At 46.3% G+C, this 27,880-nt stretch overlaps 1 protein-coding gene across 1 annotated transcript in view; it reads left to right on the top strand.

Moving 5' to 3' along the window:
* Positions 1-13,444: 13,444 nt before the first annotated feature.
* Positions 13,445-27,880, top strand: part of P3H2 (prolyl 3-hydroxylase 2) — a 129,845-nt gene continuing 115,409 nt past the window's right edge. Inside the window, exon 1 of the mRNA XM_053390860.1 lies at positions 13,445-14,025. Within this exon, the coding sequence (XP_053246835.1) occupies positions 13,573-14,025 (453 nt within the window). The 5' untranslated portion in view covers positions 13,445-13,572. The remainder of the gene's footprint in view (positions 14,026-27,880) is intronic.

Raw genomic sequence — 27,880 nt, 5'->3', positions numbered from 1 at the left:
TGAAGACCATTGTAAACAGTTAAAATCATTGGCAGGATTGGAATATCACTTGTGGCTTAAGATTGAATTCTGGACGCAATGGAAGAGGTAAAGGATTTGGACAATCATAGAAGATGCAGGGGAATAGGATTAATAATAGGACCCACAAAGAGGAGGATGGAAGTCCTGGAGATTTTTTGGAATCTTGTCTTTATGACTTATGTGTGATATATCTCTGTAAAATTTTAATTCGAGCAAGCAAATAAATACATTTTATTAAAAAGAAACAAGAAACTGGAGAGCTTTAGCCACTCAGAGTAGACCATGGGTAGGCAACCTAAGGCCCAGGGGCCGGATCCAGCCCAATCGCCTTCTCAATCTGGCCCAGGGACAGTCTGGGAATCAGTGTGTTTTTACATGAGTAGAATGTGCCCTTTTATTCAAAATGCATCTCTGGGTTATTTGTGGGGCATAGGAATTAATTCATTTCTCCACCCCCACCCCCCACAAAATATAGTCCAGCCCCCCACAAGGTCTGAGGGACAGTGGACCGTCCCCCTGATGAAAAAGTTTGCTGACCCCTGGTGTAGACAGTAGAGCCCTCGATTGACCCCACTGGTCTGAATTGGGAGAAGTGACCTTCTTCTCATGCTCCTAGATGGGCGCCATTTTGGAAGAGAGAAATTTGGTGGAAGCCAGCGGCATTTTTGCTTTCTCATAACCGAGGTTGTGATATTGCTGGACACCCACAAAGATGTGCATTGATGGTGCTAAAATTATAGTAATTTAGTGGCGTCAGGTCATCCAAGCCACTCTATTTAGCCTGTTCTTGAAAAGTGAACTCAATCACGTAAACCAGTTGAGCGCCAAACTCATAGGCTGGACTCTGGGGTTGGGACAGTGGTGGCCGGTAGGGCAGAAGGCGAGGAGCCCAACAGCAGGGGGCACCAGGGAGCCCATGACAGGTGGAAGCAACTAATGTCTAGTGTTGTCCCCCGCAATCTTCCTCTTCACTTGCTGAGTTCTGCAAGGGCAGCACTGAGAATAGAAGACGATGACAGCCAGGGTCACTCCCAGTAGGAAAAAGGCAGGCAGCTGAGAGCTGAGGTCAGTGGGACAGCGCCCCATTTCTCCTTTGCCGAAACCACATAACACCAGTCTTGAAAGAGCTACATTGGCTCCCAGTATGTTTCCAAGCACAATTCAAAGTGTTGGTGCTGACCTTTAAAGCCCCAAACAGCCTCGGCCCAGTAGACCTGAAGGAGCGTCTCCACCCCCATCGTTCTGCCTGGACAATGAGGTCCAGCTCCGAGGGTCTTCTGGTGGTTACCTCACTGAGAGATGTGATGTCACAGGGAACCAGGCAGAGAGCCTTCTATGTGGTGGCGCCCGCCCTGTGGAACGCCCTTCCATCAGATGTCAAGGAAATAAACAACTATCTGACTTTTAGAAGGCATCTGAAGGCAGCCCTGTTTAGGGAAGCTTTTAATGTTTGATGTTTTATCGTGTTGGAAGCTGCCCAGAGTGGCCGGGGAAACCCAGCCAGATGGGTGGGGTATAAATAATTTATTTATTTATGTAATTATTATTATTATTATTATTATTATTATTATTATTATTATTATTATTATATTACATGGAGAATTCATTCATTTTCTCTGTCCTGAATCTTCCAACATGAAGCTCCCTAAGATGTTCATGAGTTCTTGTGTTATGAGAGAAGGAGGCACAGTTTTAGAAACTTACACCATGTCACTTCCACCTTTTTTCTAAACCAAAACCTCCTGCCACCTTTCTTCCATAGGGGGGTCACTTCGTCACCCCCTGGATCATTTTGGCTGCCCTGTTCTAAACTTTCTCCAACTCTGCAGTGGGAAGCAGCAAAGAACATCAGTTGCTGGAAACCGCAGGAGAACAGAGATCTCTTGTGCTCAAATCCTGCTTGCTGGCTTCCGACTGGGGCATCTTTTTGGCCACTCAGAGAACATGATGCTTGACTAGATGGGCCACTGGCCTCATCCAGCAGGGTTTATAGTATGTTAGAGTCCAGAAATCAAAATGAAGGAGCAGCAAATAAATAGAACCACTGCTTCTCTGCAACAGAACCAGGAAGCTCAGAACCTGAAACTCCAGAAGATTATTTGAACGAACAAAATATTATAAGGCTCTATTTTTCCTAGTTTGCTTCCTGGATGAGGGGAGATCCCCTACACACATAGCATGTTCCACTGGGTTGAAAGATCTTTGGAGGGGGAATTATAAAAGAAAAATTGAAAAGGTCATTTCTTGTAGGATGATTCCACCATGAGTAATTTCTTGGCAGGTCAGGCTCCTCAGAGGTGAAAAGGGAGACATCAAGGGAGGCTACGAAATGTGCCGGCAGCTGAGGAGGGCTGGAAGGGGATGCTTCATGGAGGCTTTCGTTTGGCTGGCCCTAATCCCAGGTGGTGAAGCTGAAGGGGGCCAAGCAGTAACTCCTTTAGATAGAGGAGTGAGATTCTGCACCAAAATGAAAGAGGTCAGGGCAGTCAGAAAAGCAAAACCATCCAAGATGTGCTCAACATATTCTGAGGGAGGCACCTGGAAGCAGGGATCCATGTTCTCTAAGTTGGGAAGGTTTAGGGGAGCAATTGCCAAGAAACAGATCATTTGAATGACACTGGGGGATTTTCCTTGGCTTCTCAACTGCACCCAAGCCCACCCTACTAAGTCGGTCAGATTGGAGAGCTGTTCGCAGACAGCTCATGTTCTCCTCCTGCTGCATAATAACCCCCCTCCCGAAATGCATACTCTACAGCTGTGTATTTTTAAAACATTTCTTGCATAACCCTGTTAACTTGTAAGGACAGGCTTTCCCTAATTAAACCCACCCAGGTGGTATGAGGCACCTCCATGCCATAAATCATTCTCTCTGCAGGGGGTGGGAGTTGAGAAGGACTTGGCACCGTAGCGGAACTATTTATTTTTGCAAAAAGACAGATGAGCATGCTGGCAGTTGCAGGGGCTGTTGGCTGGAGAACTCCACAGGCTGAATTTGCAGCAACTCCCAGTAGAGTTGGGAAAGCCCCCTCCCCCTGAAGGGTTGCTGGTGGTCAGTGACTCAGTGCAAGTCTCTTTCCTATGTCCTTGTGCATTGAGAGTCCTGATGTATCAATGGTGACTGATGGTTGCTAGCCAGAATAGCTATGCTTTGTCCTCCACAGTCAGAGGCAGTTATGCTGGAAACCAGAGGAAGGCAGAGGGCTCTGGTGCTCAAATCCTGCTTACAGGCTTCCCAGAAGAGAAATCTGTTTGGCCACTATGAGAACAGGATCCTGGATTCGATGGGCCATTGCCCTGACTCAGCAGGGCTTTTGTTTTGTTTTTTTAATGTATTTTTATTAAAGATTTTATTGATTTACAAAGGTGTGTGCAACATCTCTCTCTCGTATTTTTTTTCCATATAACCTTTTTTTTTTTTTTTTACAAATCAGTTTCATTTGTTGAGACATTAGGAAGAAAAGGGGGAAGGAGGTGGAGGGGGGAATATGCGTGGGGTTGGTTCGCAATGTTTCTATTTTACTTAATATATGTGGGGTTTTGTGTCAGCGTTGCTTGTGCAGGTTCTCTGCTGTTCACTTGTGTTTCTTTGGTGGTGAGAGAGGTTGGGGTTGGCCTAGGGTGTGGTTGTTCATTCACCCATGAAAACAAAGACCACCACAACTGAACAGCAGGGCTTTTCTTATGTTCTGATGCTGCAAACATTTTTGAATGTGGAGATGCAAAGAGGTGGACGGAACCTTCTATCACATGTGGTGGACGTGTAAAAGAGTATTGGGATATAATTTTTTTTAAAGTACTATCCAAAAAAACAACAACCAGAGTCTTTTTTGTTGGGGATAATTCAGACTGAAATTCCCAGGTGTCAAAAATTGTTATTTATATATGCCACTACTGCGGCCCATGTTTTGTTAGCCCAAAATGGAAAATGAGTGAGGTCCCAACTACTGTAAAGACGAATGGCAATTTAAGCTGACAGAATATGCTCAGCTTGCAGATTTAACATACAGAATAAGAGGAGACTTCCGGTTAGCGCCAGCGCTTAATGGCGGATTTCTCCCGGAGCTCCGGGAGAGATCTGCTTCGTGGGTTCGGGTCCTGCAGCCACGGCGGAGCGAGGACCCCTAAAAATCACAGGCGCGTAGCCTGTGAACTGGAGACTCGGCGGGCACCTTTGCGCCCCCCCCGACGTTGTGAAATAGCCTTTTTAAAGGCTACGGATCAGCGGAGGGTGTATGGAGCGGTGCTGAGAGTCGCTTTCACCCAGCCTGCGAAGCGAAGCCGCGTCGCCATTAGCGGAGAGCGCTGACTTCTTCCGGTGAATTTGGACTAAAAAGAGCAACTTTCCGTGAGTAGGATTGAGCTTTAAAACATAATTGGACGCTAAAACTAAAGAAATTGGGCACCGAGACGGATAAGCATCAAAAAGGAAGTCTGCTTTCCGTTCTGTAGCAAGATCAAAGAGAAAGGCATTTAAGCTGTAACTTTTGACAGGAGAGTTTGCGAGCAAAGAAATCCACCACCAAGCAAAGAACTCCCTCCCCCGAAGGCAGGAGGGGGGGGGAAGAAGATTTTAAAGTGATTCCCTGCCTGTTTTAAAAGAAACTGAACTATTTACCGCTGCCCCTCTGCCTGGGGGTCGGACTGCCGGAGAAAAGGTACCGGCTAAGGACTGTCGTTACATGAAGGTTAAAAAGTAACTGCAATATAGACTTTGGCTACTCTCAACTTGAAACATCTTATTTTGTTGCACAGTAAGTTATCTGCAGGATACTATTGATTTGGATCTTTTACAAAGAAAGGAACTAGGAGGGCTTTTGTTTTTCGGAAGGTGTGGGAACAATTTGAAGTTAAAGAATTGACTTTACGCCCTCTAGAGGACTTGTGAATAGTTTCAGCAACAAGTGGAGTTTAAAACCTGAGAATTTTTTTTTTTCTGACAGCTTATGAGTGTGGGAATGACCTTGAGTGAAAGACTTTGTTATGGCAGATGGTAAACAGAAAGAGGACTTACAAGAAACAACTTTGAGATCTGGTAGACAATACAAAGTCGATCTTTCTATGCAAAGAAGGGCCTCTGTATCAGGGGCTTCCGGAACTGCAGCTGTCACAAAGGCAAAAGTGAAAATAATGTCTTCAGAAGAAGCATTTGCAAAGGCATTGGGAAAAATAAATGACTCTTTGGAGGAACTAAAGAAGCAAGGTGCTGAAACAAATAAGAAAATTGAAGAAATCTCTGGGAAAATTGATTTAAATACTAAAAGTATAACTGACCTTGGGAATAAAGTGAACTCAAATGCAGAAGCAATTGGGAAATTACTGGAAGATTCATCCACAACTCGAAAGATAGCTGAGGAAGCTAAGGAAATTGCAACTGCTGCCGAGGAAAAATTTCCATCGGTGTACAGGAAACTAGATGAGTATGAGCTGGCACTTTCTATGCAGGATATGCAACGCAAGGAGAAAAATTTAAGGATCAGACTTGTGCCGGAAAAGGAAGGAGATAACTTGGTGGATTATTTGACAAAAGAATTCTCTGACTTTTGGAAGCAGGAGCTGAATAAGGAAGAATTTAAGATAGAGAGTGCATTTAGGCTGGGAATAAGGCAGAGGAAGAACAGACCCAGAGATTGCTTGATAACTTTAAGATCAAAGGAGGAGAGAGACAAAATACTGAACCTGCACTATCAAACAACCCTTCGAATTGAAGATTTTCACATTGAGATTTTTAAAGACATTCCCAAAAGTATTTTGGATGCAAGAGGTCCTTACAAGGATTTGGTGACACTGCTGAAAAGGAACTACATACTATTCAGGTGGGAGTTTCCCCAAGGCTTGTCTTTTAAATACAAGGGGAAGAAAAGAAGAATAAAGACAGTGAGTGATAAAGACAAGTTCTTGGGAGAACACGAAGAAGACCTACAGAAAGAGACGTTTCCAGGACAAGGACACCCTTCAAGCAAGGGACCACTAGATACGGACACAGAACCACCGACAAAAGACGAACAACAACTGGGAGCTGTAGGAGGAAGCAAATAACCCCATCATGGCTTTGCAACTTCTAACCTGGAATTGTAACGGCTTAAATAATCCTAGAAAAAGGAAAAATATATTTCATGCTTTAAAGAAAGACCAATTGGACTTGATTTGTCTACAAGAGACTCATGTGACAAGAGCACACAGAAAATTACTAATAAATAAGAGATTGGGACAAGAATTTGTATCTTCAGACAGAGTAAAAAAGAGAGGAGTGGCGATCTATGCAAAGGAAAATTTGCAACCGAAACAAATCTTTAAAGATGATCAAGGAAGATATTTGGCAATTGAAATTCAATTCCAAGGAGGAAAATTTTTGATAGTGGGAATATATGCACCAAATGAAGGGAAAGCAGAATTTTTTAAGAAGTTGCATGAGACTTTGATGGACTATATGGATTACAAATTAATCATGATGGGGGACATGAATGGAGTAGTTTCAACAAATATGGACAAAGCACAAAGACAGGTAGTCACAAAAGACGGAAGACTACCAAAAACTTTTTTTGAAATGACTGACAATATGGACTTGATTGACATTTGGAGAACAAAACACCCATTAGAGAGAGAGGGAACCTTCTTTTCTGAAGCCAAAATGACATGGACACGGATTGATCAAATTTGGGTGACTAGCAGTATGGCGTCGAATATAAAGAAAGTGGAAATCTGCCCAAAAACCTTCTCCGACCATAACGCAGTAAAGATGGTGATGAAGCAAACAACAACTGGTTCCTTCAGATGGAGAACGAATGACACCTTATTTAGAGACGAGGAGATTTGTAAAAAGGCCCAAAAAACTCTGAAAGATTATTTTGAAATCAACTTAAGGACTAAAGTAGAAAAAAGAATAGTATGGGACGCAAGTAAAGCCGTGATGAGAGGGTTTTTGATACAACAAAATACATTAAAGAAAAGAAAGCAAAATGAGAGGAAAGAAAATTTTTTGGAAAAGATAAAAGAAGGAGAAAGGAAACTAAGATTGAAGCCAAAATCGCAAGAGATTTTAAGAGAAATTAAATTATACCAAACACAATTTATGGAACTGATGAATCAAGAAATAGAATGGAAAATTAAACAAATGAGACAAAAGACTTTTGAATCTGCAGATAAATGTGGTAAGTTATTGGCTTGGCAAATAAAGAAGAGACAAAAACTCAACACGGTAACAAACTTAGAAGTGGAGGGAAAGAACATATGCAACCCAGTGGAAATTAGGAACTGTTTTCAGAGCTACTTTAGACAACTGTATACACAAGGGCCGCAGAAAGAAATAGATATACAACAATTCCTCGAGAAAAATGGGCTGAAACAGATTTCGCAGGAAAGTAAGACAATTTTGAACCAGGACATATCAGCACAGGAAATAGAAGATGCCATTCAAAACATGACGTTGGGCAAATCACCTGGACCGGATGGACTGACTTCCAAATATTACAAAGTTTTGAAGGAAGGGCTCATACAACCTTTGAAGGAAGTCTGCAACGAGATCATTGAGGGGAGGAAGGCACCTGATACGTGGAGGGAGGCCTACATTACACTTATACCAAAGACAGAGACTGAAAAGACCCAACTTAAGAACTACCGACCCATCTCGTTATTAAATGTGGATTACAAAATCTTTGCTGATATTTTAGCAAAGAGACTGAAAAGAGTCTTGATGGAGGAGATTCATGGGGACCAAGCGGGCTTTCTCCCGAAAAGGCATTTGTCGGACAATGTAAGGAACATAATTGACATTTTGGAGAAGTTGGAAGTGAATATAAACACTAAGGCTGTTTTGATATTTGTGGACGCCGAGAAAGCCTTTGACAATATATCTTGGAGTTTCATGTTGAAGAACCTCCGGCGGATGGGGGTAGGCCAAGGGTTTGAAAATGGTATAGGTGCAATATATTCTGAACAGAAAGCAAAATTAATTGTAAATAATGTGGTAACAGAAGAGTTCAAGATTGAAAAAGGGACACGTCAGGGGTGCCCTATCTCCCCATTACTTTTTATATCGGTCCTGGAGGTTTTGCTTAATATGATTAGGAAGGACCAGTTGGTCAAAGGGGTTCAGGTCGGAGCTAAACAATACAAATTGAGAGCATTTGCAGATGACCTAGTACTTACTTTACAAGAGCCAGAAGCTAGTACGAAAAGAGTTTTGGAAATAATTCATGAGTTTGGTCAAATGGCAGGATTCAAATTGAATAAGTTAAAGACTAAGGTATTGGAGAAAAATTTAACACAGATCGAAAAAGAAAGGTTTCAGAATGAGACGGGGTTGACTGTGGTTAAAAAAGTGAAATACCTGGGTGTAAATATGACAGCTAAGAATGTGAACTTATTTAAAGACAATTATGAAAAAACTTGGACAGAAGTGAAAAAAGATTTGGAGATTTGGTCTAACTTGAAGCTTTCCTTGTTAGGTCGAATTGCAGTTATAAAAATGAATGTATTGCCAAGAATGTTGTTTTTGTTCCAAGCATTACAAATAATGGATAAAATGGACTGTTTCAAGAAGTGGCAGAAAGATATATCTAAATTTGTCTGGCAGGGCAAGAAGCCCAGAATAAAATTTAAGATATTAACGGATTCAAAGGAAAGAGGGGGGTTTGCCCTGCCAGACTTTAAACTGTACTATGAAGCGGCAGCTTTCTGCTGGCTAAAAGATTGGCTGCTTCTTGAAAACACAGACATTTTGGATCTGGAAGGTTTTAACAATATTTTTGGGTGGCATGCATATCTGTGGTACGACAAGGTTAAAGCGCATAAAAGTTTTAAAAACCATATTGTCAGAAAAGCACTATTAAATGTCTGGGTCAGATATAAAGATTTGCTGGAAAATAAAACTCCAAGGTGGCTGTCGCCAATGGAAGCTAAGGCAGTTAAAAAGTTAAATATGGAGTCGAAGTGGCCAAGATACTGGGAAATTTTGGAAAAGGAAGGGGACAAACTGAGATTGCAGAGTTTTGAGAAACTAAAAGAGAAGGTGAGAGATTGGTTGCATTATTACCAAATAAACGAAGTGTTTAAATTGGACAGTAAAATTGGCTTCCAGGTGGAAAAATCAAAATTAGAGACTGAATTGTTAGAATCCAGTACTAAGAATTTGTCAAAAATGTACAATTTGCTGCTGAAATGGAATACACAAGATGAAATGGTTAAATCAACTATGATTAAATGGGCTCAGGACATTGGTCATAATATTTTGTTTGCTGACTGGGAAAAGTTGTGGACCACCGGGATGAAATTCACGGCATGTAATGCCTTAAGAGAAAATATTATGAAAATGATTTATAGGTGGTACATAACCCCAGTCAAGCTTGCAAAGATCTACCATTTGCCTGACAATAAAGGTTGGAAATGTAAGGAAAAGGAAGGCACATTCTTTCACCTCTGGTGGACGTGCCCGAAGATTAAGGCATTCTGGGAAATGATTTATAATGAACTGAAAAAGGTATTTAAATATACCTTTCCTAAGAAACCAGAGGCCTTTCTCTTGGGCATTGTCGGCCAAGGGGTGTTAAAGACAGATATAACTTTTTTTATGTATGCTACAACAGCAGCTAGAATACTGATTGCAAAGTACTGGAAGACACAGGATCTACCCACACTGGAAGAATGGCAGATGAAGGTGATGGACTACATGGGCTTGGCAGAAATGACGAGCAGAATCCGAGACCAGGGAAGAGAAGCGGCGGAAGAAGAATGGAAAAAGTTTAAGGACTATCTAAAGAAATATTATAAAATTAATGACAGTTAGAATGATGTTGGACTAAAGTAAATGGTTACTATTAGCAATGGTTAAGACAAGGAGAATAAGGATGATTAGCTTAAATTCATAGTAAAATAAGGGAAGATTTGCTGAGTAATTGATTAGAATTTGGAATACAGAAATGGGAGGCATGAGGAAGTCGAGGAAGAAAGGTTTAAGAAATTAGGATATGAAATGGTACTTGTTTCTTGTTTTGTTTTTGTCTTATGTTTGTTTATGTATGTTTTGTTTGTATGGTTATAAAAACTGTTTAATAAAAATATTTTTAAAAAAAACATACAGAATAAGAGAACAAGAAGAACACACATTTAGAGAAGATTGGAAAACGTTTATTGAATATGTGGGAAATAATTGTGTACAGCTGAAAACGCTGGCAGCGTTAAGATAAATCCAACAGTGTAAATAAGTCTTGATGGATGTAATGATGGAATACTGTATGGTATAGTTTTTGTAAGATATGCAGGGATTTGTGATATGTAAAATAAACCATGGAAAGAGAGGAAGGGAAGTCATTGATATTTTAAGGTTGTAAAAATGAGTATTTTAAATTGTAAAACAGAAAATTTAATAAAAATTTTATAGAGACATTTTTGAATGTGGATAAATGAAGCTCAGACTAGACAGCTTGTTTTTGGAAATCTGCCCCTAAGCAAATTTCACAAGGAAACTGCTTCTGTTGGATTCCACTGCTCTTAGACCTTAGAATGATAGAATTCACATAGTTGGGAGGGTTCCTGAGGATCATCTAGTCCAACCCCCTGCAATGCAGGAATATGCAGCTGTCCCAGATGGGGATCAAATCTGCAACCCTGGCATTATCAGCGCCACGCTCTAACTGAGTTCAGTTCTGGGCGTAATTGTGTACTCAGGATTCAATCTCCTTGTCTTCAAGGGGGCTTTACTCCCAGGAAAGCATGCAAAGGATTGCAGCTTTTGTGCAGCATAAAGAATACTGGACATGACTGTACAGCAGGTTCAAGACTGAAATTTAAAATAAAAATAATAGCACTGCAATTGAAATTGAAATACTTTATTGTCACTTGTACAACTTGTATACAATGAGATTACACTAGCACCCCCCACTCAGCTCTCTTCGTCTTAATTCCCCTCGTTTACTGACGCACACCCACCAAACCCAAAAGTCCGTTGCCCTGTTCTTCTCTTTTCATTCAGCAGCCTAACAGCCCATGGATAGAAGCTGTTCTTTACCCTGTTGGTGTGACTAATCCTGCTTCTATATCTTCTGCCTGAGGGCAGGAGATCAAGAAAGTGCCGGCCAGGGTGTGAATCATCCGTGAAAATTTTCCTCACTCTCCTGAGGCAATGTGCAAAGATCATAGAATCATAGAATCATAGAGCTGGAAGAAACCATAAGGGCCATCGGGTCCAACCCCCTGCCAAGCAGGAAACACCATCAGAGCACTCCTGACATATGGTTGTCAAGCCTCTGCTTAAAGACCTCCAAAGAAGGAGACTCCACCACACTCCTTGGCAGCAAATTCAACTGTCGAACAGCTCTTACTGTCAGGAAGTTCTTCCTAATGTTTAGGTGGAATCTTCTTTCCTGCAGTTTGGATCCATTGCTCCGTGTCCGCTTCTCTGGAGCAGCAGAAAACAACCTTTCTCCCTCCTCTATGTGACATCCTTTTATATATTTGAACATGGCTATCATATCACCCCTTAACCTCCTCTTCTCCAGGCTAAACATGCCCAGCTCCCTTAGCCGTTCCTCATAAGGCATTGTTTCCAGGCCTTTGACCATTTTGGTTGCCCTCCTCTGGACACGTTCCAGTTTGTCAGTGTCCTTCTTGAACTGTGGCGCCCAGAACTGGACACAGTACTCCAGGTGAGGTCTGACCAGAGCAGAATACAGTGGCACTATTACTTCCCTTGATCTAGATGCTATACTCCTATTGATGCAGCCCAGAATTGCATTGGCTTTTTTAGCTGCCGCGTCACACTGTTGGCTCATGTCAAGTTTGTGGTCAACCAAGACTCCTAGATCCTTTTCACATGTAGTGCTCTCAAGCCAGGTGTCACCCATCTTGTATTTGTGCCTCTCATTTTTTTTGCCCAAGTGCAATACTTTACATTTCTCCCTGTTAAAATTCATCTTGTTTGTTTTGGCCCAGTTCTCTAATCTGTCAAGGTCGTTTTGAAGTGTGATCCTGTCCTCTGGGGTGTTAGCCACCCCTCCCAGTTTGGTGTCATCTGCAAATTTGATCAGGATGCCCTTGAGTCCATCATCCAAGTCGTTGATAAAGATGTTGAATAAGACCGGGCCCAAGACAGAACCCTGTGGCACCCCACTAGTTACTCTTCTCCAGGATGAAGAGGAACCATTGATGAGCACTCTTTGGGTTCGGTCAGTCAGCCAGTTACAAATCCACTGAGTGGTAGCATAGTCAAGACCGCATTTTACCAGGTTCTTTACAAGAATATCATGGGGCACCTTGTCAAATGCCTTGCTGAAATCAAGATAGGCTACATCCACTGCGTTCCCTTCATCTAGATAAGGCCACTCAACACACAGGAAAGTCAGAGGCCAGAGTATGGGGTCCTGGTGGAATGAATCAGCGTGAGAAAAGTCCTGTGCTTCTGGACCCAGTCAAAGGGCCAACTGCCCCAACCACTGCCTCTCACAGAAGTCAATGAGGTGCTTTTGGCAAGCCCAGAAACTGGCCAAACAAATCTCTCTTGAGCCAGGGAGTTCCACAGGATGGTAGCCGCAACAGAAAAAGGTGTGTCAACATGTTCCTACCATACATACTTGAGAGAAGGTGCTTGGACCCAGAGATGAGCCTCTTTACCTGAGCTAAGTTGGTGGCCCTGGTTTTATCTTGGCCTTTTTACGTTGCCAAATGCGCCCTACGACCTTTCGGTTGCGGGTGAGCAGGAAATCCGAAAACCACCAGCAATTGATATTATTTTAATTCTATTTCTAAGTACATTTTGACGATTGTCCTTTCTATGTTTTCAGCTTGTTCTGATTTCTCTGCGCGAGCCGCCTTGCGTCCCGGCCCGGCAAAAGGCACGGTAGAAATATGATAACGATATGAATACGAATGAGACTTTGCCGTGCCCTCCCGACGCCTTCTCTCTCCAGCACCCGCTGTTCCGAAAGAGGGAGGGCGGGGGAGAAAAAGTGGGAAGAAACTGCGAAGGGGGGAACCCCCTTTCCCCGCAGGTCAAGCCGCGCGGCCGGCTCCTCTCTCTCCTCGCCGGTAGCCATCGAGGGACAGCCTCCTCCGCCTGCTCTTTCTCTCCGCCCCGCCGAGCAGGGCAGGCAGGCAGGCAAGCAGTCCCTCTGGCGAGCAGAGGAGGGCGAAGCAGGCAAGCCGCCCGCTGGGCGAGAGGCGCGCCCGGCCCTGGAAGCGCTGCCGGTTCCGGCGCAGCAGCCAGCCGGGGAGGAGAGAGAGCTAGCTTGGCCGGGCTGCAGACGGAGCGCTCCCCCCAGCGGCTTCTCGCTCGCTCTCCTGGCTCTCCTGCTCCGCTCGCAGCCGAGGGAACCACCGACGGCTAGCCTCTCCTCCCCCCGGGCATTCCCGGCCCTCTGGCCTGGGCGGAGGGGAAACCCCGAGGGGGAGGGCTCCACCTCCGCCGCCTCCCTCCTGCCTTTCCAGGAGCGCCCGTCGCTCGACAGCCAGCTTCAGCAGCCTTCCTCCGCAAAGCATCCTCCGTGCGCCCCGTCCGGCGCGCCCGTCGCCACCTGCCCAGCCTCGACGGCGCGCCCCAGCCCGGAAAGCGGGGCGGCGGGGATGGCCCCCGGGCTGCTGCTCCTTCTGCTCCAGCCTCTGCTGTTGCTGCTGCTGCAGCTGGGGGCGTCGGGGGCCGGGGAGCCGGAGCCCGGGCCGCCCTACGACGCGCTCTACGCAGCCGGCGTGGAGGCGCACTCGCAGGGGGACTTCGCCGGCGCCGTGCGCTTCTTGGAGGCAGCGCTGAGCGCCGAGCGCCGCCTGCGGGAGGCGCGCCTGGGCTGCGCGCTGCGCTGCCGTCGGGAGGCGCCGCTCGAAGACGCTGAGCCGCGCGAGGATGCTGCCCGGCGGGACCTGCGCTTCTTCGGCGCGCTGCTCCGCCGGGCGCGCTGCCTGCGCTCCTGCCGCCGGGAAGCGCTGCCCGGGGCGGACTCCAGACACGTCGCCAGCGACGAGGTGCGCGCGGATTTCCAGCGAAGGGTGCCTTACAGCTTCCTTCAGAGAGCCTACATCCAGGTAAGGGAGGGGAGTGCCCACGCCTGTCTATGCCTCACCTGCGCACCTTTGCGCATGGAGAATAATCATTGCGTCGTCGTCGTCGTCGTCGTTGTTGTCTGTTGTTAATGTATTGCATTTATATTCTACCTTTTTCTCCAAAGAGCGTAAGGATACATGGCTCCCCCCCCTCCTCGTTTAACCCCCACAGCAACCCTGTGAAGTAGGCTAGCTTGAGAGGCAGAGACTGGCCCCCAGGGACACCTAGCAAGCTTCATGGCAAAGTGGGGGGGGATTTGAACCCAGGTCTTCTAGGTCCTACCCTTCATTTTGTTCCGCACAACAACAGCCCTGTGAGGTAGGTTAAGCTGAGAGGCAGTGACTGGCCCTCAAGGTCACCACTCACTCATGGCCGAGTGTGTAATTTGAATCCATGTATCCCAGGAAGAGTTACAAATAAATTTGTAACTTTTTTATTTCATAAAATTTGTACGCTGCTTGACTCTATAACAGCCACCTCAAAGTGGTTTATGAAAAAGATAAAACAATGAAATGACCGCTAAGAAAAGTGAACAATGATAATCTTAAACTTTCAAAAAGTTAATTTAACAACAGACTGAAGAATAATGAATAGAACTCACATCAGCTTTCTAAACATCTGAGTATGCTCCTTTATGCATTAATGTCTTGAAGCAGGTGTCAGAAAGAGTACAGTGAAGAAGCCTGCCTGAGATTAATAGGCAGGGAGTTCCAGTGTTTTAAAATAAAATGTTTAAAACAGTCAAAGCAGGTGACAGCTTTTGACCTATCCAGGTATGAGGGTTGAGGAGCCTGTCTGGGTTATAGGGATCAGGAACCCTCTTGTTGGAACCCTCCTCCCCCGCCTAACACCCTTCCACACATACAAACTGGTTCTGTCTTTGAGGCATCGGGAAAGGGCCATAAATGGTTATTTCATTTGATTTTGTTGTAGTTCTGCTTCCAGGGAGGGTCTCCAACCAACATGAGGTGTGCTTTTTCCTTCAAATTGCTGTAGGTGAACCACCAGGGCATGAGAGACACTTTCCCTGCAGAGAGGGAAGTGCCATTGTTCAGGGGGTAGAGCATCTGCCTTGGGAGACTCTCCTGCATGCAACCCTGGAGAGCGGCTGCCAGTCAGTGTAGACAATGCTGAACTTGATGGACTTGATGACCTGATCCTATGTTCCTGCCTAGAAAAGGTCATACCTCTTTGCTGAACATCGCCTTGGCATGCAGAATGTAGACAATATGGAGCTAGATGGTCTGACTCTGTATAAGGCAGCTTACTAGGAGAACTCATATCCAGCCAAGGGAGATGCCCTCATGCCCTGAGACTTCAGATCTCTCCCTCCTGCCTCCCATGCTGAGGTTCTCACCATCTGCTTGGAGAAGACCTCTCATCCTGGCTGTCCTTTGCCTTTCTCCACCAAGTCTTGCTTAGGAGGGAAGAAGACTCTTCCACTACAGCTGACAACTGCCCTCCACATTGACTGGAGCTGTCTTCCCTATCTGCTCCACGGGGATATTTATATATCCCACCTTTTTGTCCAAGGTGCTCCAGGTGACATACCTATCCTCTCAACAACCCTGCGGAGTAGGTTAGGCTGAGAGAGACGGGGAAGGGAAGGCTCAGTGGTAGAACATCTACTCTACAAGCTCTGAAAAACTCTTGTCTGAAGTCCCAAAGAGCTACTACCAGTCAGCTTCATGCCCAAGCAGGGATTTGAAGCCTGGTCTCCTAGCTCCTAGTCCAATACTCTAACCACTACACTACACCACACCCACAGATGAGCCATTTCCCCCCTACACCGCCTGGCTATTGGGCACCACCAAAAACTGGATGCTGAAAACTGTGTCTTCATCAGCAGCTTGAACCCCAGGAGCTCCTGCAGTGGGCTTCCTTGCAGGTGAGACTTCTCACCTGTATCCTGGAGAACATTCCCACCTTTCCGACCTCTAACACCAAATCAGGTGACCACATTAATACTCATACCCAGTGCTATTTTTCTAGAAAAAGAGGTGCTGGAACTCACCCTGAACACCTCCCTTGCCCCCACCTGAGAGGTGCCAGAACTGAAAAAAGCCCTTCTCACATCCTCAATCATTGTGAGGACACTGTCTCCCTCTTTTTGTGTCAGGTGAAAGGATCCCCTGCTTTCTTGCCATCCTTTCTCCAGAGCAGGTTGCAAGGCAATGACAGAAAGAGCAAAGAGCTGTCAGACAGTGGAACGTGGACTGCCTGGGAAGGATGTGGGCCCTCCATCGATGGAGGTTTGTAAGCAGAGTTTGGAAAGCCATCCATCAGGAAAGCTGTGATCCTGCATCGCAAGGGGTTGGACTAGATGGCCATTGTGATCCCTTCCAACTCTTCAATTTTATCATTCTGACACCTCGAGAGGGGCTCTTACTTGCTTGACTGGGGTTGCAGTCCAGAACTCAGGAAGGGCACCAGGTTGGCCTAATCCTTACTTTTAAAGCACTGTCGGAAGCAGGAGCCAAACATTGGCTCCCAGGACGTTTCCAAGCACAATTCAAAGTATTGGTGCTGACCTTGAAAGCCCTAAACGGCTTCGGCCCAGTACACCTGAAGGAGCGTCTCCTCCCCCATCGTTCTGCCCAGACACTGAGGTCCAGCGCCGAGGGCCTTCTGGCGGTTCCCTCACTGCAAGAAGTGAGGTTACAGGGAACCAGGCAGAGGGCCTTCTCGGTGGTGGCACCTTCTCTGTGGAATGCCCTCCCAGCAGATATCAAGGAAATAAACAACTACCTGACTTTTAGAAGACATCTGCAGACAGCCCTGTTTAGGGAAGTTTTTAATCACTGGTGTTTTATTCTGTTTTTAACCCAGCCAGATGGCTGGGGTATAAATAATAAAATTATTAGAATATTATTATTTTTACTTCTCTTGTGGGAGGAAAAGGCCATAAAGGCCACGCAGCCACCCCCAGCCTGGACCCCTCACAAAATCCACACGGTGCGTTTGCCCTGGGATCATCTTATTTCCCTTATTAGAGTTTCTGACATCTCTCTCCCTCCTCCTTTCACAGATGATCCCTTGGCAGGGAAAGGGATTAGGCCCTTATTTTCTCTGTAAGTGACCTGCGGCCGTCCTGCTGTGGGTCTGGACTGCGTCTCGACCTGAGGGTTAAGTTCCCGAAAGCCGTAGAGGAAATGAGGTTAGGCTGGACTTCCTGCCGTGAATCTCGAACAATTGTTCCCTGGAGGGGTTCTGGCTGGCTGGCCGGCTGCTGGTTATCTGTGCCCTTTCGCTTTCCTTTGGAGGAGGAGAGGGGTGGGTTTCAAAGAGGGGAGCGGGTGCTTTGCGCTCCACAAAACCCTGGATTACCCTTCATTTCTTTGCTGGCTCCCAATGGTTGTTTGGGAAAGGAACAGTTCATAATAAATCAGGCTCCCCACCCCCAGTTTAAGATATTGTGCATTTCTGAAGCTCTCCCCTGGTCCAGAAGCCACAGTAGGCTTAGGCTGCGATCCTGTGCATAGTTTCTTAGGTGGAACCATAGAGTTGTACGAAGGGAAGGAACCTTAAGGGTCATCTAGTCCAACCCCCTGCAGGGCAACAGTCGCACCTGGTGATCTCATCCACCACCTCCTGAGCAAGTACGTTTCACTGTTCAACAGATCTTACAGGCAGGCTGTGTGCACGCCATACGTTTAAAGCACCCTGCCCAAAGGATCATGGGAACTGTAGTTTGTTCAGGCTGCTGGGGGCTCTAGGTCTGTAGGGGATAAACTAAAGTGACGAGGATCTCTGGGGAGAAGGGGCAATGTGCATTATTATTATTATTATTATTATTATTATTATTATTATTATTAACATACCTTTCATCATCAGGTCCCAGAGCAGTTTGCAACGATTCACAATTCAGAATTAAAAACAGTTAAAACCTTAGGCTACATGAACCATTTCCAGCTGGTTCCAATAAGAACTGTGAACTTTTAAGAACTGGTGCCTAAGCTTGCATTTTTCCTTCTCCCTCCCTGTCTCTTTCTCCTTATGTGCCATGACTTTCTGAGATATGTGCTGTGTACCAGAGGCTGCCGCCTCTGCTCTCCTGGCTCCAAAACCTCTGGCAACCCTGCCCCATTGCCAACACGCCCCCCTTAGACCTCAACCACCCCTCCCCTCACAACTTGCTCAACCTCTCCTTTCCCATCCCCTCACTGCTCCCCAAATCTCCCCTCCCCTATAGCTTGCCCCCGAAGCCCTCACATTTCCCCACCCCCCAAAACTCACCATGTTCTTGCCACTACTATGGAGGGCAGAGAGAATGGAGTGAGGATAGCAGAGGCGTGAGGGGAGTCAGCATGATTGACAGCTGGGAAGAATGAATGAATGAGAAATGCAGAGATCTGAAACATACATCTCTGGGAGCACCCCAAGCAGACCTGCTGTGGTATGTGGCCTGGTGGTCCCTGCCTGCACATTATTATCACCACCGTCATTTATTAAATGTATATACCACACTTCGTCCAATGATCCCAGGGCAGTTTACAACATAAGAACTTGTTCTTTATTGCATGCACATCCCACTTTCCCCCATGATTCTAGAAAATGGTTCGCCCCCTCCTCATGTTGAGGGGCGCGGGTGGCACTGTGGGTTAAACCACAGAGCCTAGGGCTTGCCAATCAGAAGGTTGGTGGTTTGAATCCCCGCGATGGGGTGAGCTCCCGTTGTTTGGTCCCAGTTCCTGCCAACCTAGCAGTTCGAAAGCACGCCAGTGCAAGTAGATAAATAGGTACCACTCCGGCGGGAAGGTAAACGGCGTTTCCATGCGCTGCTCTGGTTCGCCAGAAGCGGCTTAGTCATGCTGGCCACACGACCCAGAAGCTGTACGCCAGCTCCCTTGGCCAATAAAGTGAGATGAGCACCGCAACCCCAGAGTTGGCCAAGAGTGGACCTAATGGTCAGGGGTCCCTTTATCTTTACCTCCTCATTTAATCCCCAGAACAGCCCTGCGAGGTTGGTTAGGCTGTGGCGGCACCCAGCAAAAGTTTCACGGCCGAGTAGGAGGGATTCGAATCCTGGTCTCCCAGGTCCCAGTCTGATGCTCCAACCACTATGCCACATTGGCACCGTTGCAAATTTTGCAATGGCCCTGTACTGCTTGCGTAAAGCGCTGAGGGTGTGACACCCCGTGTCAAGCGAAGATATGCATCGGGGAGAAGACAGCCTTGGAGATGGCGAGGGAGGCTGAGTCAGGGGGAATTTTCAGAGAAGGTCCCTCGCAGGTTTTTCCTTCTCCCTTGGGCAGCCTCCTGTGACTCAGCAGAATGCCTGGCCAAAAGCAACGAGAAGATCATGGCCACTGGTCCCATCACCTCCTGGCAAATAGAAGGGGAAGAAATGGAGGCAGCGAGAGATTTTACTTTCTTGGACTCCATGATCACTGCAGATGGTGACAGCAGCCACGAAATTAAAAGACGCCTGCTTCTTCGGAGAAGAGCAATGACAAACCTAGACAGCATCTTTAAAAGCAGAGACATCACCTTGCCAACAAAGGTCTGTATAGTAAAAGCTATGGTTTTCCCAGTAGCGATGTATGGAAGTGAGAGCTGGACCATAAAGAAGGCTGATCGCCGAAGAATTGATGCTTTTGAATTATGGTGCTGGAGGAGACTCTTGAGAGTCCCATGGACTGCAAGAAGATCAAACCTCTATTCTGAAGGAAATCAGCCCTGAGTGCTCACTGGAAGGACAGATCCTGAAGCTGAGGCTCCAAGACTTTGACCTCATGAGAAGAGAAGACTCCCTGGAAAAGACCCTGATGTTGGGAAAGATGGAGGGCACAAGGAGAAGGGGATGACAGAGGACAAGATGGTGGGACAGTGTTCTCGAAGCTACCAGCATGAGTTTGACCAAACTGTGGGAGGCAGTGGAAGACAGGAGTGCCTGGCGTGCTCTGGTCCAGGGGGTCACGAAGAGGCAGACACAACTAGACGACTCAACAACAGCAAAAGTTTTGTGGGAATGTTTAAAGGTCTATCAGTTAAACATTGCTTCTCTTCCTTTGGAACCTTGCTCAAACTTTCCCCCAAAGAAATACATGCCGGCACAACTCAGTTACACCCTTTTGACATTTTGCTTCTCCAGGAGAGATCTGTGGATCGTACGCTTTTAAAAATCACACGCTGCTTACATTCCTCGCCGGATTACAATCAGGCCCCGTTTCATTTTCCTGTTTCTGTTTAAGCTTGCCAGTCTGCATGCAGGTAGACGTGGCGCCGTGGTCAGAGTGGGAGACCAGGGTTCAAATCTCCGCTCAGCCACAAACTATGTTTTGCAACTGTGGGCCGGCCTAACCTCCCTCTCAGGGTTGCTGTGAGGACAGCATGGAGAGAGGTGAGAAGCATGTAGGGTGCCTTGAGCTCCTTAGACAAAATTATAAATGTGCTTCATTCTTTTTCTTAGAATCAAAGAATGGTAGAGTTGAAAGGGACCCCAAGAGTCATGTAGTCTGACCCCCTGCAATGCAGAAATCTCAGCCAAAGCATTGGGGGGGGGGACTGAAAAGGAAAGGCGGCAGTCCTTGGAAATGCATTTATTTGAACTATTGACAATAACTCATAGATAAAAGCACATATTCCAAATGCTGACTCTCCTGGTTCAATACCAGGCATCTTCACTTAAAAAAAGAATTAGCTAGCAAGTTATGGGAAAGGTATCATGGAGATTAGTTGCTAGTTAGGATGTGGGTGGCGCTGTGGTCTAAAACCTCTGAGCCTCTTGGGCTTGCCAATCGGAAGGTTGGCGGTTCGAATCCCCGTGGCGGGGTGAGCTCCCGTTACTCGGTCCCAGCTCCTGCCAACCTAGCAGTTCGAAAGCACACCAGTGTGAGTAGATGAATAGGTACCACTGCAGCAGGAAGGTAAATGGTGTTTCCGTGCGCTCTGGTTTCCGTCATGGTGTCCCGTTGCGCCAGAAGCGGTTTAGTCCTGCTGGCCACATGACCCGGGAATATAGCAAGAAATTAAAAACAAAAATCAAGGTAGGACAGCCAAATGAACGGAACAGAAATAAAAGCAAAAAACCTGAATGTTCTTTTATTGTTAGTTGCTAACGGCATTCAAATCTCTTTGGGGGAAGAGTGAGGTAATGTTGGGTTTAAAAAGGAGAGGGCAAGTGAAATGAGGTCAAAATGTTTCAGAATCAAAAACATATTTTAAGTGGTGGCGATGCAACACTCTCTCGGAGGTGACCGAACAAATCTTTCTTGAGGCAGGGAGCGCCACATGCAACAGGAAAGGTGCTTTGACATGTTTCAACTAGGCATCCATATGGTCTCCATAAACAGTTCCTCCCATTGAGTGCAGCCTGGCAGTAGCCACTGTCCCTCAATTCACTTGTCTGGCAACATTTTTTGGGGTGTTCCCAACTAGATGTCGAGCCAGACTGAAGTGCAACAACCATCCTTTGGAAAACTTGCTCTGCTTTTTACAAATTCTGTGTAATTGCTCAACTACCGTATTTTTTGCACCATAACACTCACTTTTTTCCTCCTAGAAAGTAAGGGGAAATGTCTGTGCGTGTTATGGAGCGAATGCCTGCGGATGGCAGAGCGGATCTGCTGCAGTCGTGAGCAGAGGATCCATGGTTCCCCTTCCTTCCCTCCTCCGTGGCTCGCTTTGAAACAGCAAAGCGGGAGAAGAGCCGTGGAGTGGGGAGGAGAGAGGGACAGAGAGCCTGCTTCTTTAAAGGAGCAAAGTGGGAGGGAAGAGGAGCCTTCTCCCCTTATACCCCTCTTCTTCATTATTAGCAGCATCCTTCTCCACACACCCCACGCGTGCTCCTTGTCCCTTGAGTGCTTTTCCTTCCTTCCCCACTTAAAACGTGGTTACAAAGCACGGATCCACATGGATCCTCAGGATTTTTGCATTGGGCTACTCCAAACTCACTGTCAGATCACAGCATGAACCACAAAAATCATATATCCACTGTTTCGTTTAGAATATTTTTTTTCTTGTTTTCCTCCTCTAAAAACTACGTGCGTGTTATGGTCTGGTGCGTGTTATAGAGCGAAAAATACGGTAATTTCAGAGCTTTCCATTCTTTGTATTGCCTATTGTTCCAAGTCTCAGGCAACAATGTTGCAGCAAGCCAAGGCATAATTCCTTTCGTAATAAGGAATCTGTGCTATTTGCTGGCATTTAGTTCTGGAGTAATCCTGTTCAGCCACAGAGAAGTTCTAGCTGGCCTCGGTTCCTGCTGGAAACTCTCTGAGCAAAGCTGTCAGTCGGAGGACTCGGCCCTGGATAAATATCACCCTGCGCAGGATGGTTAAAATTAATATGGGACAAAAATAACCCACGAGGGACTAAAGATGCTTCAGTCTGGCTAGATGCATCAGAGAACGTTGGCCAACCATATGGAAAAAGATCAGAAACTCTGAATCAGCCAGACAGCTGCCATCTAGCATGCAAACATGCCAGACATCCAAAGGAACTTCCATTTGCAAATTGCTACATGCGCTGGGGCTTGCTTCTTGAAAATGCTTGATCATATTTAAACTATGGGGTGTAGTTAAACTACGGAACTCACTTCCACTGGAGGCAGGAAGGGCCACCAACCTAGATGGCTTCGAAAGAAGATCAGGCAAAAGTTCACAGAGGAGGAAGAGAGGGCTATTGATGGTCCTTCACAGTCGGAAGCAGCCATGATTCAGAATACCAGTTGCTGGAAACCGCAAGAGGGGAATGTTGCTCTTGAGTTCGAATCCTGCTTGTGGGTTCCCCTTTGGGGCATCTAATTTGCCACTGTGAGAACAGGATGCTGAGCTAGGTGCCCCCCCATGGGCCTGATCCTGCAGGCTCTCCTTATGTTTGTAGCCCAATTCCTGGATATTTCATAGTGTTCCGCTGGAATTTTGAAAGCCTTCCTCCGACCCATTCCTCCCTGCTCCCATTCTGCTCCCAAACCACCTGGAAACATTAGTGAGATTAGCAAGCTGTGCTGGGCCCAGGGGTAACCCAAGAACTGCGGCCCAGGTCTGGTCTAGAATGCAAAGGTTCCGCTAGGAGTCAGTCCGACAGCATTGAGGCAGGAAACCAGGCAAGGACAGATACAGGATCTCAGGCAGGATCTAGCATACAGCAATGTTGCTCCCGCAACCTGGGGTGGGGTCCGACAGCCTTTTATCTTTGTTGGGGTAATGGCCGGTCCTGATCCCCCAGCGACTCACCTCCCTGTTTCGCCCAAAGGCAAGCACTCCTCCTGCGAGTACTCAGGTCTCTCCTTCTCTCAGACCTCAGTCTCTGCAGCTCAGGAGACATCGGTGGGTGACTAGACCCAGGGGCCGCCTCAGCCTCCCCTGACGCTACCGGTAGTGGAGCAGCTGTAAGCGATGGCCCAGCTGAAGGCAACGAGGTCATCCCTGCATCTGGAGCCAGGGCAGGCTCAGGCCCCTGACTCGGCCCAGCTGGTGTTTGTTGCAGGGGAACCTGTGCAGACTGGGACTCTTCAGGATCAGGCCCCAGACTTGGTTCAGATGCCGCCTGAGGCAAAGGATCCAGTGCGGACTGAGACTCCTCTGGTTCCGAGTCCGAGCCTGAGTCCAGTCCCAGGCCATCACACAAGCATTCAACCACAGTTTGTTGCTGAATAAATGCTAACAGTCTAGGGGTAATAGATCTGACTGGCTCGTCAGAGAGAGAGAGAGAGAGAGAGAGAGAGAGAGAGAGAGAGAGATTTGTATTGTTTCTTGTCTATTGAGAATCAGTAAAATCAAAGTACAACAACAAACTTCAATGTGGCTGTGACTCCTTGGTGGGTGTTGTTGGAGTAACTGGACACAAGAAGTGGTTAATTTCATTCATGAGCATAAATTACCCCACTGATGAGCTAATCACAGGTGCGTGGTCAGTAGAGCCAGTTGCTATGGCAATGGCCTAATGCCTTGACTATATCTGTGATCAATGTATGTCAGCTCAGTTAGTGAGTGGGTAAGTCTGTCTTGAGTCTATTACTTGTCCAGTGTTACATCTTGAATTGTTAAGAGTTATTTAGAGCAACAGATATATTTTGTACTTGTATATATCTGCATTTGCAAAAGCCTAGAAGCTGGAACTTATTTGTCTATATCTGCATGTTTTACTGAGCCTTTGTCTTCTGCAACATTAAACTATCTGAACCTTAAAAAGAGAGAGAGAGAGAAATTGCAAAAAGTAACAATAGAATCACAGAATTGTTGAGTTGGAGGGGATTCCAGAGGCCAACTAGTCCACCCCCGCAACACAGATATCACAGCTAAAGAATGCCTGGCAGATGGCCATCCAGCTTTTGTTTAAAGACCTCCAATGAAGGAAAGTGCACTACCTTCTAAGGAAGGCTGTCCTACTGTCCAACTGCTCTTACCTCCAGAAAACACTCTTCCCAATGTTTTGTCAGAATCTATTTGTAACTTGAATGCACTTGCAAAATGCCATCCACACTGCAATTTTGCAGGGGGTGTGTGGGTTCTTGTGAGCAGGAGCCAGGGCCGGATTGAGGTTTGATGAGGCCCTCAGCTCCTGAAGGTAATGGGGCCCTTTCTATGTCCAGCTGTCCTTTGTCAACAACAAATTGTCACTGTTTTTTTGGTTTGAATATACGCTATATGGTAATTGATGGACCCAATAGGTATTGAAAGCCATTTGCACATCACAAAACATGTATTTTACCAAAGTAATTGTTGAACTGAAATACAATTAAGAAGAAGTCTATTAGTGGTGAAATAATTATTAAGCTCTAACTTAAAATGAATTTTTATTCACAACAAACTTAGTAATGCAAACACATTGGCATTTGGCAATAACAAAAAGTTCCTTTAGAAACACAATTTACAAAGACTCATAATCTAGTCTCTATAACATGAAATAATAATAGGTGTAAATATATGATGCAAACTACTAATAATTGTATAAAGCTTTATTAATATGAAATTAAGTGTTCTAACTTGTACAATGCAATTGTTTGAGAACCAAGGTACCACTGTATATAGAAATGAGCAAACCAGGGAAGCCCAGCCAGGTGGGCGGGATATAAATAATAAATTATTATTATTATTATTATTATTATTATTATTATTATTATTAGGGAGCAGGCGGGGCCCATTACTTACATCATAGGAACCTACACAACACAAAACACAGTTGCTGTTTGTAGGTTTTATTTGTTTTTATCTTATATTTTGCAAATGTCCATCCAGGTTTTTTTCTTTAATTTTTTTGGGGGCCCCCGAGAGAGCGAGGACCTAAGCTAGAGCTTGTTTAGCTTGTACATAAATCCAGCACTGGCAGGAGCAAGGCATCTGAGAAGTGTTTCTTAGCCGTGCCACCGATCTGAACCAACACCCCTCACTTTCCTCCCCCCCCCCCATGTCAAGGAAATCATTAACAAGCTGTGCGTCAGGCTGGCATCAAAGGATTTGGGGTCAGCCACTAAATGATCACAGTGGTCGAAATAGCCTGGCTGCCTGCCTCTCCCCACAGGGCCTCCCTGGGCTGCCCAGCATATGAAATGGCCTTTTATTTTCTGCTTGGGCAGGAGGCAAAACCCACGCCTTGACTGGCAAATGTGGCTGAATGTGGCCTCAGCCTGTGGGAGGGCAAAGAAGGGTGAAGAAATGTCCCCCTCCAGCTTCTCCTCCCTTTAATTTCTTTTAATTTAAAAGCCACGATTTTCTCTCTGCGTGTGATAGAGTTGGGGTACATTGTAGGGGCAGCGGAAGATGCTAAAAAGACCTCGGATTCAGGCCCAGGAATCAGAAGGTTGAAAGGGTGGGTGTCTGAGACCTCCCTGCCATAGGACTTTGCAAGGGGGCCAGGCACCCCATAAGGAAGGGGGGGGAGAATTCGATTCTGTTCCCGAAACTGTACCAGAACCGGAACACAGTTTGTTCTTTTGGTGTTTGCATTTTTCTGAATTTTGCAATGCACTTCTCCAAACAGGAATTGTGCTCAGAGCTAAAGGGTTCATTTCAGGGTACATATTAGCAAAAGGTAACATACAAAATGCATTATATGTTGGGAAATGGCTTTGCAAAAATGTGAATATTACTAAAGGATTGCATAGAAGAAACGTGTAAACTAGTTGAAACTATTGTTGTTGTCATGGCTGTTTTATTATTATTATTATTATTATTATTATTATTATTATTATTATTATTATTATTATATTTATACATCACCTTTCCCCCTGATGGGCTGAGGGATTTCCACGAGGCCTTTTGGTATTTTGCAAACTAGTGTGAAAATGTGGAGAACTGGAAAAATGAGAAACCAAGCGTTAATTAATTACCCACCCTTCACCCTAAGTCTCTGGGCTCATTACAGCATTACAGCACAAGATAAAAAGTTTTTTTCAAACAAACAAACTTACGACTGTAAAAATAAGGTTGGTCCTAAAATGGTACACCTGAAGTTTCAAATGCCAGGGTGAACAGGTGCATCTTCAAAATCCTCTGGAAGCTGTACAGTGAAGGTGGCAGGTGCATTGCTCAGGGGAGGGAGTCCCACAACTTAGGAGCTGCCACAGAGAAGGCCCTTTCCTGGCACACCACCCCCAAGCCTCTGAGGGCAGAGGAACTGTCAGCGCTGCCCAAGGTCCCAGCTCACACAAGACCAACGCTGCTTCTTTCTCTAGTATAAAAGTCTTTATTGAAGTTCAGTTTCACTTCCAGACGCGCAGCGCGCAACGCTACGTCTATACCTTAGACCGTCGAAGCTCCATCTGAATCTCCTCCCCCCTGACACCAGCTTAAGATTCTAGCCTTACTCCACCTCTTCCTCTGTTCCTTCCTTCTCTGGGTCCGCCTGCTAGTCGGAGTCTCAGCCCTCCTAGACTCCTCTGACGCTGAGTCCCCTGACTCTTCCCCCTCCCTCCTTGGGGCTTTCGGACCTGGCTCCCAATCCGGGTTTTCTGCTGTCCCGCGCTCCTGCACATTTGAACTTGGCGCGCGCGCGCAGCCTCCCACTTTCCTTCTGACCGTTACACTTGTGTCACTGCTCCCTCTTTCGGGGAGGCTAGCTGGACCTGGCCTTCCCTCCGTTTCCCCACTTCCCGATGGGGGCGTGGTTACCCCTGACTCATCTTCTCTCCCCGCTGGAGGAGAGGCTGGTCCTGACTCATGTGACTCTTCCCCCCCCCACTGTGCTCTGGTGGGGGAACTGGTCCTGATCCTCCGCTGCTCCCTTGGGAGTCCCCTCTGGTCCCTTGTTTATGGAGCGTTCCCCCTGGGACCCCCCTTGCCCTTACCATAGGCGCCCCCTTCTGGGAATCTTCTGATTCGCTGGAGAAGCTCATGGAATCTCTCGGGTCACTGTCATATTCCCCTACGCTCCCCTCTGATTCCTCTCCTCCGCTCTCTATTTGCTCTCTCCCCTGCTCTTCTGCTCCTGAACCTCTAACAGGAACTATCAAGGGCTCTCCCTCTTCTGCACTCAGCCCATTTGTCCATTCCCTACCTGTGAGCAAGGTGTTGTTTTTGAAATGGTTAAACGGCAAAGCAGAGACATTAAAAGCAGAGACATCACCTTGCCAACAAAGGTACGTATAGTTAAAGCTATGGTTCTCCCAGGACAGTGGTACCTCAGGTTACATACGCTTCAGGTTACATATGCTTCAGGTTACAGACTCCGCTAACCCAGAAATAGTGCTTCATGTTAAGAACTTTGCTTCAGGATGAGAACAGAAATTGTGCTCTGGCGGCACAGCAGCAGAGGGAGGCCCCATTAGCTAAAGTGGTACCTCAGGTTAAGAACAGTTTCAGGTTAAGAACGGACCTCCAGAACGAATTAAGTACTTAACCCGAGGTACCACTGTAGTGATGTATGGAAGTGAGAGCTGGACCATAAAGAAGG

This window comes from Podarcis raffonei, chromosome 5, assembly GCF_027172205.1.
Source record: "Podarcis raffonei isolate rPodRaf1 chromosome 5, rPodRaf1.pri, whole genome shotgun sequence".
Lineage (NCBI taxonomy): Eukaryota > Metazoa > Chordata > Lepidosauria > Squamata > Lacertidae > Podarcis > Podarcis raffonei.
The sequence above is the reverse complement of the archived record's forward strand: the minus strand, read 5'-3'. Positions and strand labels throughout refer to the sequence as shown.